At 52.7% G+C, this 16,119-nt stretch overlaps 1 protein-coding gene across 1 annotated transcript in view; it reads right to left on the bottom strand.

Moving 5' to 3' along the window:
- Nucleotides 1–16,119, bottom strand: part of ANOS1 (anosmin 1) — a 254,317-nt gene that overhangs the window by 183,848 nt on the left and 54,350 nt on the right. Inside the window, exon 3 of the mRNA XM_054695862.1 lies at nt 4,391–4,553. Within this exon, the coding sequence (XP_054551837.1) occupies nt 4,391–4,447 (57 nt within the window). The 5' untranslated portion in view covers nt 4,448–4,553. The remainder of the gene's footprint in view (nt 1–4,390; nt 4,554–16,119) is intronic.

Here is a 16,119-nt window from a genome sequence, read left to right as displayed (position 1 = left end):
AGACAAAGAATAGAGTTTCTAAATCAAGCACCCCAAGTCACCCAGCCCCTTGTGGGTAAATTCCCAACCCCACAGGGTTGCCCCAAAGCAGAGCCACTGAGCCCTAAAAGCTTCCCCCACATCTAAGACACCTTCTGGGGGACCCACAGGAAAGGGGCAGAAAGGGCCAGGCAGGGCTGGGACAGAAGGAGCCAAATCAACACTGAAGCTGCCGCTGTCACCCCCGCAGGTCTCACCCACGTCTGCCTCACCCGGCCCAGGACCAAGAAGCAAGTGCAGCTTCTTCACGTGTCTCTGCCCCACGGGCCGCCCCCAGGCCTCCTTCTGGCTCCCCATTCTGCTTCCTTCCCTCTCCAGGCTCCTCTCCAGCTTCTTCTCCCTGCTCAGCTCCCCCATCCCTTGGGTGGGGCGGGGGACCTGAACCTCCCCTTTTCCTGGGGAGCCCCCCCTAACAGTCAAGACAAAATCTAGACGAACGTCACTAACCCAGCTGACGCAACTGACATTGGTAGAAGACACCCCTAAAATGATGGCTGAATAACATGCATTTTTCTCAAGGACGTGGGCCGCCATGCCGCGGACGCTTGCAGTGAGGCCAACCACAGCCCCGGAATCGTGCGGGTCACGTCCTCAACCAGAACAGAATTAAAATAGAAATCAACGGTAAAACGAGAAACACGGTATCTCCAGATATATTTTCCTCCAATGACACATTTCCAAATCCCCGGAAGATCGAAGGAGCAATGACAAGTGAGGTCTACAGAAGACCGCGAGCCCGACGCTACCGCAAACGAGGCGTATCCGACTCTGCGGGCGGCGCCAGAGGGTGCCCAGGAGGAACACGGGCTGAATCGCCTCGTCCGGTTTCCCCACCCGAGCGCCATCCCGTTCCCATCCTCTCTCTTCGGGCAGCGCGAGTGTCTCCTGAATCCAATGACCACGAGAGCAGCCACGTCTGGTCTCCCGCGGAGGATGGCGCCCTTCAGCACAGCTTCGCCGCCAGCAGCGAGGGCTCGTGTTTTGCTGTGTTTCTAGGTCTTCACTGTCATTTTGTTGTCCTTCGCGCTAACGAAAGCTGGGGGTTGCTTTTCTTTCTTCTGCTGCTTGACGGATAGCTTGAGAACAAAGTCTGACATCTAGTCTGATTAAAATGCCGACACTCACGTCCCTTCTTCAGAGGCGCCTGGAAAATCTTTCCCATTAACCAAGTTGCTCGTGGAGCAGAATCCCACGGCAGTGAAAACCGGCCTCTTCGGAAGACCAGGACGCAGGTCAGTAGGGACTGTCACCCCACCAGAGCCTCGATCATGGATGGAAGGACCCTATCCTTCTCCTGGGAGTTGCGAGGCGGGGACACAACTCCCCACATTCTTGTGAGGGGCGGGCCCTAGAGCTGGAGCTGGGTTGAGATGGCCACCTTCCACCCAGCCAGCCAACATAAAGCAAATATCACAAGCTCCCATCCCAGGGAGCCCTAATCCAACCTGGGGAGACGCTGCAGGCAGCTCAGGCATCTGTGTATGGTGCTCGGAGAGCCCCGAGGAGTTCTTCAGACTTTCTCAGGGGCTCCAGCAGGAGAGTCTGTCCACAAACGCCATCATCACCACCACCGTCATCACCACCACCACCGTTCACCACCCCTCCAGCCCCCGAAGTCCAGATCCACACAAAGTTAACTGAGGCTTCTAGCAAGGGTTAGAGTGAGCCGATATCTGAAAACAGGTCTTGTCCACCCTGCTGGACCTCCTTAGGCAGAGGCTGCACTAATTTGCTCCAAGGTCATGAACGCATCAAAGACAACCCAGATGGCTCATGCAGCCTTTTTTTAACCAGCACAGGACTTAGAAATGCTTTGCGCCTCCCGTCCCCATCAGCCCTCTTCCCGACAAACTCTCTCCCCCCACTGCTCAGTTCCCACCCAGTGGTGGAAATTTGGGGACAGCAAGAGTGAAGACGTCTCCGTAACAAACCACTATTAAAATGCATCTCTATGGCAGCAACAGGTGATGCTTTTCAAAGCGGCTCCTGGTGCACATCTTATGGACACCCTGAAGATTCTGCCTGGAGAGGTCGAGCACCCAGGCAAGACAGCGAGCCAGAGACGTGGAGAATCCCTTAAGCGCCCACTGACACAGCACGAGGACAAGCAGAGGGTTGGAGAGCCCAAGGGCTAAGGACTCCCTGCCTCAAGGAACACAGTGTGGGCGCATGTGGGCGTCTAGCACCCCGGCTGCACGAGGCGCCTCTGACTGCACCACGGCCACCCCTGCACCCAGGGAAACAAATGTGCTCCCCACTGGATCCCTTCCTGCCAGGCCAGGGGCTTCACTTTTCATAACCAAAGGCCCCTCGGGGTGTTTTCCTCGACAAGAGAACAGTGTCCACACTGATAAGGATTCCACCTCCTCCCTGGAATGAAAAATGCTTCTAGTCAAATCGTCTACATTTGCCCTTTCAAGCTTCCCCTTCACTCAGAGCATTCCTCGATGGTCACGCTGGCAGCTGCATAAAGCGTGTCTCTCTGTGTTATGAAAACTAACGTCCCACCAAATGTTTACACACAGGCACTTTCCACTGCTGTGGGCAAAGCCATCCAGGAGTTTGCACACGGAACCGCAGTGCAAGCTGAGCACGGGACCGACGTCCCTGCCGCGAGAGCCCGTGCACAGCCCTGGCAGGCGTCGCCACAGCCCGGCCCGGGGAACAGAGCCACGCGCTCTCCCAGCGCTCGCCACGCGCCGGGGGCGACGCGCTTCAGGGACACAAGAGGGCGAGGCGCCTGGACAGCTTAGGATCTTCCCACCGCCCCCTCTGCGGAGACAGCTTTCGTGGACGAGCAGCCACGGCGATGCTCATTTCTCACCTCCCGTTTCTCCTGGTCTGCGGCTCCTGCCCGTGCCGTCCACGGCGCCGCCGAAGGCACTTGGGTCACTAAAGTCATGTCTTGCTGTGCAGCCCTGGCTCGGGGAGCTGGGCCTCCCCCCGCCCCTGACACCGCGACCATTTGCGTCACTGTGAAGCCGATTCCTCCCTTGGCTGTATTTTGGCCGGAGGCTCCTCCTTCCCAAGTGCCGTCTCTCACTCTCGCGGTCAGCCTGGAAGGGCCACAGTCGCCAATTACGTGTAGATACTGAATTTCCAGCTGCCTGCTGTGTCTTCTCCACCCAGTGTGCGAGTCTTCACACCTCGAGCTCGCTGCAGTCAAAGCCAGGCTGTCGCTTTGCTCCCTCCCTACTCTCGCGGTCCCGCATGCAACACACACCCGGGCCCTACCGCAGAGATCAGCAAGGCAAACCATCTCACCGCCTCACACCCCTCTCCGCCCGCCGCCGCCCAGCGCTGCCGCTGCCAAGTCAATTATCTCAGCACCGCTCGGCCACCTCTTCCCTGCCACAGCCACGGCCGCTGCTGCCCCGAGCGGCGATACGTATCATCTGGAGAATACTGACAACAGACCCGCCATGCCAATCTATTTTTCGTTGTATTACAAGCCCCTCTCCTCTTCAGAACGTGGCCAGTTATCCCCACAGAAGTTCACACGGATTGAAGTCCCACGCAAGTATCTGCAGCAACGGCCTCCAGTCTCCTTCCAGCCTTAGCGCCGGCCGCCCCCAGGCCTCGGCATACGGAGAACTTCGCCGGCCTGGAGCACATCCCCTCTTTGTTTCCCGCCATAAATTTCCACGCGCTGTTTTCCTCTTAGCGATGAATTTCCTAGACCTTTGCTACCTGGCAGCCCTACTCACCCCAGCGGTGAGGCACAAGCCTCTCTTCTCTTAGAAGGAGCCCATGAACCTCCCTACCGGCCCCCAAGAAAAAGTCAATCTAGGCTCCCCTGGACTTTGAGAAATGCACTAGAAATAGACTCAACAAGAAATGCCAAGGAAGAGCATGAGAGGAGTCCAACAATTCCAGGGTGTTGAGCCTGGAAACCAAGAACAATGGCAAGTCACCCTGAGAGGAAAAGCAAGCAAGGAGGGTCTTACCAGAAGGATGAAGGCCGATGAGGTTTTGTTTTTTTAAGCAAACTCTTCAGCGAAGTGGACACGTGTGCAGCTGACACACCACCTCATGGCCACCGTCCAGGAGACACACACCGCCAGCTGTTAGCAAGGACACACCACCCTCATTTGCCCTGAGTGCAAACGGTTGCATCCTTTCGGGAAACTCTGGGCAGCATCAGATAAAGCTGAAGCCCAGCAGACCCTGTCCCCCAGCAGCTCCGCGCACAGGAATGCACTCCAGAGAGGTGAGGATTTGAGCACGTCCACCGAAAATCATGTGGTAGTCATGATGACAAAAACACGAGCACCCAAGTGTCCAGCAAAGCTTGAGGGGTGACGATATCACATCCCAGTCACACTATTCAACAATGAAAGGAGCAACATACCACATGTAGAAGTGCAGGGTGAGCCTCGAGCACGATACTGCGTGACAGAAGTCTCATCCGAGGGAGACTCCAGCGATATGAAGTGACTCTTTGGAGGCAGGTGGGAGTCACTTCAAAGACGCGTCTACCCCTCCGGTATCACAAGGTTCCAGTCTTCAGTGAGCTGTTGGTGACAGGGTGAGGCCCCGTTTAGAAAAATCATAGAACTGTCCACACAGAGTCAGTGCATTTTCTCTAGATGACACTGCAATAAGGCTTTTAAAGTGGCCAACTTAGCGAATTTTCACCAAGTGAATGTTCCCACATAACAAACACCCCGTAAAAACAGAGAACAAGGGGCGCACCCCAGAAGCTCCAGACTCCCCCTCCTACCCATACCCCCAAAGCCAGTTATGTTTTGACTCCTTTCTATCACCGCGGCGGAGACCTGGCTGTTCTGCTCACTGCAGACTCCTCCACACCTAGAAAGTTCCTGGGGGTGAACAGGGCAGGCTGAGCTGCTTAATGACAGGCAGGAATTTGGGGGTCAACTAAATATCTGAAACCTTGACTGGGCCAACTCAGTTCATCAAAGAAGACAGAGCTTTTTGGAGCGAAGAGGGAAAGACAGTCTCTCGGAGAATGCCTGCAGTCAGGGGGAGGGCTGCCAAGACAGGTCCTACAACTGCTCATCCCAAGGACGAAGGTTTTGTAGCTGGGTGTGGGGAGGGCGTCGAGTGGGTGATGGTGGTTACTTTGCGGCGCACACATGTTGAGTCTTTGTACGGTACTCCTGGCGCTAACATAACCTGCCAGTCATGCCCCGACAGAAATAAATAGGTCAAAATGTCAGTCAAGACATGTTCTCATAAACCCAGGCCAGTCATTTCTTGCCTTGTAGCTGTAGGTGGAATGTGCACAACTAGCCAATTTAGATCAATAAAAACATTCTATTTATATAATATTTTGGTGACTTATAAGCATCTCTGCATTCACCGTGCAGGCTCTGAAACGGGATCCGCACTGCGTATTTAATAGAGAAGAATCGAAGCTTTAGCAGAAGGCATTTCCTCTTTCTTCCATCTGAGCGTTTCAACTGCTGGTAACTGTGCAAACATCATCAAATCTACCAAAAAAAAAAACCCACTCTACCACTGGCAATGCATGCCAGCCAGAACACTGATTTTTCTTCAAGTTCCCCACTTGTTACGGCTGATACGCATTCACGGGGCAGAAATGAAGACACACGGGGACTCACCACGGGAGGCTGGTCACCGAACCCCCACTCAGATCTGCATTCACCCTCCCTCCTGCCCTGCCTGAGCTGGGGCGGGGACCCTCGCGGCTCCGGGAATGAGCTGAGATGATCAGAACACACAGCAAGGCGCGTCCTATTTCACTTCCAGTGTCAGCACACGCCCCCCCTGCACCCTACAACGTCCAGACTTTGCAATAAGCTGTAAGATATAACGACCCTTCGTCAGTGCGATGGGTGTGACATGGTGTCACGTACATTCATCTGTCTTCCCAAGTAGCGTCCCTTCGTTGACTGGAGGGTGAGGCTGACTTGGACCACAGACAGGCCGTCTGGGGTAAAACACATGTGTAAATACTCCAGCCGTCGCAAGTCAATTGAGGTTATTTTTCGTTTAGAAATATTGCAAACAATCTCCAAATGTTGGCGTCCCCTGGTGATAATTGAACGTAGATTAGTTTTCGAGAAGATGATAATTACTCACTCGCAGAGATGGGTAATTACACGCCATGCGCGGGCGATACCAACACGACAAAGTAATTAAAGAAAGACGTTCTGCCTGTCAGTCAGCACAGATGGGGCAGGAAGACACTCAGGCTTGGCAAAGCCCCAGGGACAGGTGGGGGCCAAGGAGTGCCTGCCTCTTCTCACGGTAGAAAGACAAAGCCAGCACCGCACAGGGCCAGAAATCCAGGTCGGCTTCTCCACGGAGTATTTTAGTAATGACCAGGGTGGCGATTTCTCATCTTCTGCTCTCTTTGGCGGTTGCTGTTGTTCATTTTTACAATAGCACAAGTTTATGGAAATTGAAAAAACACCCAAACGTACAAAAATAAAGGTCATACACATTCATATAAACCTGGTAAATCCACAGGTATATTCTATGACCAATGTGTGTGTGGTTAAGTTTTTCATGCCAGCAACAAAAGCTTAAAGGAAGAAGTCGTTTAAATCCATCCGGTGTTTGTTCTGAGTTTGTCCTGCTGATTCCTCCTGATGCAGCGAACTCAACGTTCTTGACAATTTCTGATAAGAAAGTCCGTCGCTACCCAGTTCAGAGGCAATGAACCAAGTTGTGTACGTATCCCATTGAATTCGCGTTTTTGCCTTCATCAGTTACACACCGAGGAGTCGAATACTTGCATCAGATGGGAGATCTACATTTAACAGCTGAACAGAACCCCATAATGTTTCCATGGAAGCGGGACCAAATCTACAGCCCCTCCGTTCCCACAGTGCACGAGGCTTCCTTTTCTTCCACAGCCTCGCCCACACTTCTTTCTCCTCTTTTCGATAGGGGCCCCCTGAGCTGCCTCTAGGCCTATTTCAACTCCACTTCTGCATTTTCAGTCTCCTTGCCTTCCTTCTTGTCTCGCCTGTCTTGCTTCCTCTGGTTGTCCCTTGGTTTGTTCACTTCTCCAGCTCCCTACGCTACATCCTACTTTGGTTTCCAAGCAGTTTTCTGGGATTCCTTTGCATTTCTTAAATTTGCTTGACTGTCAGAAGTTGACTGTCCTTCAGTTTCCAGAAATTACTTTTAATTCTGCAACTCTTCCCATAGGTTCTGTGTTTGTTTTGCTTTGATTCTTGTTTACGTTTCACATGGAAAGAAGGTTTCTTCATCCGTGGCTCCTGTCCTCAAATAGGCTGCAGAAGTTGTATCATCTTCATTCCACATTCATTGGAGCATTTTTCAAATTCCATTGATTTAATTCTGCGAAGCTCGCCTGAGTGCTGTACATAGCTCCCGCTTGAATCTCCCTGGGTAACAAATGTTCACTTACCGCTTGCTGGCTATGCTAGCATGGAATCTTCTCAAGTTCCTGCTGTCAGAGCACAAGGACATGTATCTCTGTTGATAAGTACGGCCTGCCTGTGGTTAAGAGCACAGCGCTGTGCTCTTCAAATTTTGTGGAGAGGCAGAGCTCAAGTTAAGTGTCCCCATAACAATTTCAAAATTGAGAGAAACTGCTGTTGTCCATAATAAAAACCAAGAGCATATTTGAAACACCGAAGCAGAAACCCAGGATCAAAGCTATTACCTGTTTGTGAAGGAACAAGCTGTGCACACTTGCACGTGACCAACTACAATCCCCAACGGTGCTTTCCCAGCCTTCTGGTAGACCTGGTTTCCTGTGGCGCAGCGGGGCACGCCGGTTTCCACCACTGCTCCAGGCCCCTGTTTTCTACCGTTGTGACTGGGAGATCCCATGAATGTGTTCCCCGATGTGGGGACCTTCTCCATCGGTGACGCACTCTGGCCCTAACACAGCCCTGCAGGCTCCGGGACTGTGCAAAACAAAACAGTCTCTGTAGGCTCCTGTCAGGAGCAACAATCTGCTGATCGTCCAACACGAAATAAGACATGTGTGCAAATAATTCTACATGCCCGCCTTTCCACAACTGCTGTTTTCTCCATCTCACCGTTTCTGCCCACTTGAGGGGGTCACTGAATGTGCGAAGGTAAAAAACAGATACTTGTTTGCTGCTAAATTTCATCACAAACTTTCCTTTTTCGTGCCTTTTTGCAGGAAAGGCTAAGGAGGCTCGTGAATCACACACATTAACATTCACATCCAAGGAGCGGGAGCAAAAAAGTCAGGAGCAATAAAAACATAAATGAATATTTTATTTCTAAGTGCGTCTCCCCTGAGTGCAAGGAAGGAATTGTTCATTTCCAGAGTCAAGTGCCAGCTCGCCGGCGTTCTCTGCTCCCCCTCGGCGAGCTACGCAGCCTGCTGGCCAAGTGCTGACTCTGTCAAAGGGATCCAGGCTAATATTACGGGGGTGAGTTTTATGTTTAGTACGTCAGCCTTCATTCTACATCTGACAGCAAGTAAGTGCTCATTTTGAACATTTTTTATAGATGCCATCTCAAATATAGTGCCACCCAAAATTGCTGTGTTTAAATTGCCTTAACATCGTCTGAATTGTGTTCACTGCAGACGAGCCCAGGAGGAGCTTCAAGGATGATGATTTTCTAAAAATACCAATGATTTGCACGTTCTTTCCATCTCAGAGCAATTGGGTTGATGACATATTTTTATCTACTTGTCGGGCACGGAGAAAGCGGTTAGCAAGAACTCTCCAAGTTGCATTGTGCATTTCAAATAAAATGATCCAGCCCGGATCTAAATTTATAAATCGGGCCACACTGCGTGTTCTGGGAGAGACAATCGGGTCCATTCTTCCTCTCAGAGGATCACTTTATGTGCTCTGAGTGGACTCATGAGCCTCCACTCCATCCTTTCAGCAAATATCTTTGCCCAATATCTTTGGGGGAACAGAACACATTCTTCGAGTCCGTATGTAGGGGTTAGCTGTCCATCACACCACAGCGATTCCTCACCGTAGCTGCTGATCAATAATAGCCCAGCCTTGTGTACTGGGTCACAAATCACGAATTACTTCTAAATGTAACCCCACACAGTGAGCGAGGAGAAAAAATAGAGACAGAGCGGCTCCGTGGGTTGTGTTCATGTCAAAAATACCCAAACACCCTTGTCTTTAAATGTCTTACCTAAGTTCCTCATGCAATCTGCCTCTCAAAATGTATCCTAGGTGCAGCACAAGCAAGGAAATCTAAATAGAAGAGCTGTTTGTGAAAGGAAGACTTGCTAGAAGAGTCTTTGTCTATACGTTGCATCTTTCTTTGGCGTCTCAGAGGAAGAGTAACGATTCTTTCCAGGTGTGACATTCAATTGCTTCATACCAGGATGCTGGGGTGTCCAGCCCTGAGAGGGGGCATGGACAACTCCCACCAGCCACCGGCCACTGTGAGGCAGCCAGGGACCCTGTGGACAAGCAGCCGGGCCAGCCTCATGGGACAGGTGGGGTTAGGAGATTGAAAGCAATGAGCTGAGGGGCCTCCCTGGTGGCACAAGGGGTTAAGACGCAGCACTATGAGGCTGTCCACGGCCTCTGCAGCACGAGTTCAATCCCCAGCCAGGGAGCTACCCACAGGGCTCAGCAGACATCTGCTGTCTCCCCGCTGCTCCCCTCAGCAGTGTATTTCAGTAGTTCTGCATGTTCTGCTCCCCACTCTGTCTCTACTGAATCCTCTCACCCCCTGCACCTCTGGCTGCACCCCAGTTCTTGGACACATAAATAAATAAATCTTTAAAACAAAAAAAAGTAACAAGCTGAGCAGACACGGACACCGAAACAGCCAAATGACTGTCCCCTGCTGCGGGCCAAGACACAAGGGCACAGCAGGCGGGGATAGTGCAGACACTCTGTGCTGCCCGGTGTGAAAACCCGTGTGAACACTTCAGTGTCTTGACCAATCCCCGATAACCCAGAGGTAGGGGCTGAGAGACATTTCTAGGCCGGCACGAAGCTGGCGGTGTGAGGGCGAGCGCGAACGCGGACACAGGCGAGGGCTGCAGCAGCGAGAGGCACTCCCAACAGTCGGAGAGGAGCAGTGGGGATTCTTCATCTTCCACAGCCCGAAGACCTGTGTTTCACCCCGGGGAGTGACCCTGAAGGAACTGGACAAGACTCCACAGGTGTCCTTTGCTCCTAAAAACAGAGGTCACGTTAGGGAGAAGTTCTTGGGAGAACAGAATAACAAATAACAGAGGCAACAATACACCATGCAAGAATATTATGATGCAATTTATTACTCAGCTCCTCACTGAGTCTCTGAAAACCACGTCGTCCTCCGAGGCGGGAGGTGGTCTTGATGGCCAGCAATTTACAGAGAATGTTTCTAGGCCCGCCTCTTCGCATCTACTGGGTTGCACATGGAACCAGGAGCTCAGCTTGCAAAAGTCAATGCCGGGACCTGGGGCTTCCCAGTTGCCAGGGAGACAACTAAAGCCTTGGGGTGAAATTCACAGTCTGGAGCCTGGGGAGGGAGAACCTGGAGAGGAGGCCAGAGTGGGGAGAGGACACCCCATTCTGCATCAGACCGGAGCAGAAGGAAGACAAGAAAGGGGGTGATGGATTTCCATGCAACTCGGGGGATGCGCCGAAGACAACAACGTCTTCAACCACCTCAAGCGATCGGTAAACTCGCTGCTGTGTGAGGAATTCACACTCTGCATAGGTGCAGCGATCTCGGATCTCGGATCTCGGCTGCCAGCACAGCAGGGAGACGCATAAACAGGTCAGATATTCCAGGAGACAAATGTGCATCCCCTGAAGTTTCCCCCACGACATTGGCCAAAAAAGCAGGCGATGGCGTATTCCTAATTGTTTTTGGACTTTCCTGCAGAGCCTCTATTCCAGATTTTGAGCTCTGGCCGATGATAATCTCCAGTGGCCAATTAATACCGTTTAGAGGTTTGTTTTCCTGGTGATGACGGAGCAGTACAGGGAGCACAGTGCAGGCGGGTGCAGCCTTCTGTGATGGGGCTTTCTCCCACCCACCGATGGGAACTTTCGGGAATGAATTGTGAAATGATTTATTAAACCACCCTCGAGCTCGTACTTAGCATTTGAAAGCCAGGAACGAAATCACAGGGTGTGTACTGGAAGGCTGTTTTGCTAACTCAGTTTTGGTTCTTTTATTGGAAATGTTGAGAACTTTGGGAAGTGGAGGACCAGGCCGTTCAATCCTTCGAGGAAGTGGCCTCCCTGGGCTACGGGGTATTCAGTCTCCGCCTACCTAGTGAAATGCACCGCTGACACACCGGTCCCCTGGACACTGTGTCCCCGTGATAGAGAACCTGTAAATGCTGAGCACTAAGATACATGTTAGGAAACAGAAAACACAGAATAAGCCAGTTCCCTTTGTCCATAGGGCAAGAGAAAAATTGGGCTTGAGTCATTAAAATGGGCGTTTGGGGAGGAAAGTCTAACCTCTCTGATCCTCGCCATGGACCTCTCTTGGGCTCACAGGCTGTTAGCGCCGAGAACAGACCTCAGAGACCACGAACACCCAGCGTTCACGTGCCCAGATGGCAAAATGGCTCTGGGAATTGAAGCAATTTTCCCCTAAGTGCTCGGTCTCGTCGCCTTCAAACAAGGCAAGCTGCCCCCACGTGGGGGAGGAGGGCCTGCTTCTCATGAGCTGCTCGTTGGCTGTCGAAGACACGGTGGTCCTGCAGGGTCCTTCTCTGCAACTCAGCTCTAGCAAAAGGTGCACAGAGTGGGCACCTCAGGAACAGAACCTACTACCGCCACTGGGCAGCAAAGCCCAACTTAAAGGACAACGATAACTGCTTCAGGGGGATTCTGAGTAACAGACAGCTGCAGTGACTGCTGGTCTCCGGCGTTGCGCTCCAGGCTGGTTTATGACCTTGAAAAAATTGATTCAGTGCAATCAACGCACATGGTCACATGTTGCCTGCAACCCACGGATCTTCATCATGCCAACCGCCATGTGTGGAGCAAGCATTGTCAAAGTGTCTTTGTTTATAATGTTTCCTACTCTTAGAGCAACCTCAAAGGTAGGAATTATTGTTTGCAATTTTCCGGGGTGTAGAAGAAATGGGGTGTAAGCCAGAGGTCCAGGGGGTGAGAGGATTCACCAGAGACAGAGTGGGGAACAGAACAGGCAGATCCACTGAAATCCACTGCTGACAGGAGCACGGGGAGACAGGAGAGTCTGCTGCGCCCTGTGGGTCTGCTCCCTTGCTGGGGATCGAACTCAGGAGGCAGCGGTGATAGCCTGAGACTCAAGCATTGGGCCACCAGGGAGGCCCCTGGTCCCAATTTTTAGACGCCTGGCTCTATCCTCAGAGACACGAGGCAACCGGGTCAAGATCCTGGTGTGAAGACAGAGCTACGCATCCCAACCCAGCTCTCGAGTCCATAGCGAGACTCGCCACCACACAGCACAGCTTCTGTACCTCAACAGTCCTCCCTGCATTAGAGCAAATTAATTACTCACATGTTGGGAAAAGATGACACAGAAGTCACCAAACATGTCAGCACAATGGGAAAATAATTACAGGTCATGGCTGTAAATTTCACAAATGCCCGTGAATAATCACGACTCGCAAAAGACAGCCAGGAATTGGAAGCTGAGCTGCTATAGCTCCAGAAGGCAGTTCTGGGTTTTCTACTGGTAAAGGAAAATTGGCAGGTCACAGGATGCCCTCAGGGATTTTAAATCAGCCACACAGAGGAAGCAGCAGCAAAACCCACTGAAAATAAGCAATGCTGCTACAGAGGCTTCTCCTTGGAAAGGGGAGGAGCAGAGCAGAGCATGGGATGGCACCATTCCCTGCCTCCTCTTCCAGGCAGCCCCCCTGGACTGCAAGTTCCAATGTGCCATGAACCCGACTTCCTGAGCTGGAGGGTGGCTGGGAAGTAGAGGCAGAGCTGAGAAGACCTGTGGGCCTGGAAGACAGATGCACCACTCTTGCCACCTGAGAAGACACACCAAGGAGGGCCAAGTAGAGATGCTTGGAAGAGATACGTGGGGAAGCTGTTCCTAGTACTTGGGAGAGAAGAGGCAGTCATTGTCCTCACTTCACGGTGAATTACCTGGTCCAATTTGAATTCTCAATTTCTCCCAGGGTGCTGGAACCTCCCAGCTCTAACCCCTATCTTGTGGGTCCCCACAAAAGGTGCCTTAGACTTGCGGCAAGCCTTGGGACCTCAGGGGTCCTGCTTTGGGCTGACCCTGTTTGACTGGGCATTTGCCCACAAGGGTAACAGACAACTGAAGTTATTGCTTTTCTTTTCCCTCTACGCACACCATTTCTATTAAAGATGTCCCACACTAGGAGTCTGCCTGCTTTGCGTTGTGCAGCAGAAGGCTGGACCTCCTTCACAGTATGCACCCCTTAAAAACTCAAGGTCCCTGGATGCCCCTCGGTTGCATGTGAACAATACTGATTAAGCACCTTGCAGAGCAAGACCCAGAACTGTGAAGTCAAAAGAACACGAAGGCAGGAGCAGCACTGGGGTCTTTCCCTCTAGCAGCTTCAACGGGTGATCTTCCAAGCAGTGAGTGAGAACAGTGACGGGAGACTTGAGCATTAGAGCCTTTCAAACACCCGGTGCTCTCTGTGTCACCTTCTCTTCTTTGAAAACACTTTGGAAAAGATGACGTTAAAAACCCTGATATTTAATTCCTGAGAAGACACGGTCAGTTTCCAAGGTGTCCCCTGTGGCTTCCGCTTAAGTCCTTCATCAGAAAACATAACAGGAGCATGCGACCTGTGGCTCACAATATCATCCAACAGGTGCACACCGATGGGCTTGGATAAATGCATGGAGGGGCACACAGCTGGGATGTTGTAGGCGCAACGTAAGCTGGGAACCTTCCTAGTCCTCTCCTTGGTCAAGGACCATAAGCAAAATCAAAGAGCATTCAAGCTCTTCTGTCCACGTCATGCCCTCCTGGGCACAGCTGGGCAGGGGCCTCTCCAGGCCAGGACAGGTAGAGGCGCGTGTCAGCACAGCCGGCACCTGGCACAGGGGCCAAATGAGCCCACCACTTGTTCTCGCCAGTAAATGGATGGGAACAGTCACATCCACCCTGAGGTACTGGAAGAAAATACGAGAGTATTTGTATAAACCAAGAACAGAAAAAGTCTTTCTACGCAAGGGCTCAAACTCAGAAGCCAGAATTGAAAAGACTGAAGACCCAGACTCCACAAAAATTAAAATTTCTGCCTGGCACAACCTACCAACAACATAAACACAGGAGGAGGAGGAACGCGCTCGGCGCATCTCACACTGTAACAGCTCGTGATGAAATAACCCCTCCCGGCCTTCCTGCGCTTGACCCCCCTATTTCCCCGCCATTCTGCCTTCCATGGACCGGCCCCCGCCGTGTGGACAGACCACATCTTCTTGGCCCTGCCTTCTCTCGATGGGCATTTGGGTCATGAAGGCACCATCTTCATTCCACCCTGAAGAGGGAATAACCAGAGGCGAGCGCAGAGGGCCGTGAACAAGGTGTGAGGAAGCCCCCTGACCCCCAGCGGGGGCAGCAGTAAGGAAATGCCGCTCGGGGTGGACGGAGCTGTGATGCCCAGTGGCCAAGAGTTCGCCCACCACCACCCACAGCTCCCGCCGGAGACCCGTCAACTCCCTTGGCTCGCGGAGAAGGATGTGGTCTGCGCTCCCGCGCCCCCTCGGAGGCCTCGCGCCCACCCCTGTCTTGACACAGCAGCTTCTCCTCGTCACTCTCCCTACGTCACCGCGTCACAGGACTTTTCTCCCACTCTCCCCACGGCTGTTTCTCCCCCACCAGAGCACCCACTTGCCGGAACCGAGCTGTCCGCCTCCCCGCCTGCTCAGCAGCATCGCCAGCCCGGCCCGCCGAGCAACACCCTGCAGCTGCTCGGCATCTCGGCAGGAGAGTCTTTTCAGTCGGCACAGGGCAGGGCAGACAGGCGCATCCGTCTGCACTGAATTGCAAGGTTACCCTCGGGCTCACAACACCTGTGCTAACAACAGCCGGAGCAGAAAGTCAAGAACCCCGAATCCGGTTTTCCGGGGTCCGCCTGGGCACATCACCGCCCGCTAGGGGTCTTCCCAGTTCTTGGCAGAGCCGAGAAATGACGTCCCTTCTTGCTCCTGATCCCCACACCCTCCTAATACACATGGTCGTGCTGCCGGCCCTCCGCCCGCGCCTGGGAAAGCCGGCCTCGCGGGGCTGACAGCACGCACGGTTCCGTTCCATTCCCGCCGCACATCAGCGGTTTTCGTGCCCACCGCCCTTTCAAACGCCCCCTTCAGCTCCCGCCTCCATTTCTGGGCACTTTCTTCTTGGCTGGCGCAGGAACCAACTCATCTTTCAGTCTGGCCAACTTTCGGAACAGCCCTGCGTGTCTGTCCGCAGGCCACACGTGAGTGACCAAGGCTAGCGTGGTGAGGACACACACTTCAAAGTGTGACCAGCTTGTAAAGGAGCCTCTCTAAATAGTTGCAAAATGAAAGATGAAACCTTCATTTCTTGCTTTCCAGCTGTGTGACCGCACTGGCCCGAAGGCGGTGTTGTTTGAGGCAGAAAAAAAGGGCTCTGACGTTCTTCCTTAATGGGAGTTTTGTCGCTGACATTGGGGGGCGGGGGAAGAAATGTTCTCGGAAATTGCTGAAACCATTTCCCCAGATTTATTTCTCTCTTCGTGATCAAAACACAGGTGGCGATGTCTGCATCTGCCAGCAAAAGTGCACTATTTTCCCTCAGGTTTGGAAGCCCTTGAGAACCTCTGTGGCCTGCGGGTTTGTTTGTAGAGTGGCGGCGGCTCAATCGGGGCTTGAAGGAAAAGGAGGCGTGCGGTGCGGTGAGCAGAAGCCCAGGGCCGCTCGCAGACACTCAGCTCGCCCCCGACGCAAACACAGGCTTTATCACAGACCTGGACAAACATCTGCCTCTCGGGAGCAAGCCGACGCCTCTCTTCCTCTTGGAGTAGCTGACCCTCCAGAGGTGAGCGGAGAGCGCTCAGCAGCCCGCCAGGTCATCGCCGAACAAAAGCAGCTCATCTGTCGTTCAACGCAGAGACCGTGGCCTTGTTCCCTGATGCGCACGCATCAAATTGTTGGTTATTCCTGCAGGGAACCTCTCCCGGAAAATAAAAGATGGGTC

Source organism: Talpa occidentalis, unplaced genomic scaffold (genome assembly GCF_014898055.3).
Source record: "Talpa occidentalis isolate TD23 unplaced genomic scaffold, MPIMG_talOcc4v2.1 talOcc4.15, whole genome shotgun sequence".
NCBI lineage: Eukaryota > Metazoa > Chordata > Mammalia > Eulipotyphla > Talpidae > Talpa > Talpa occidentalis.
This window is presented reverse-complemented; position numbering and strand designations above follow the sequence as displayed.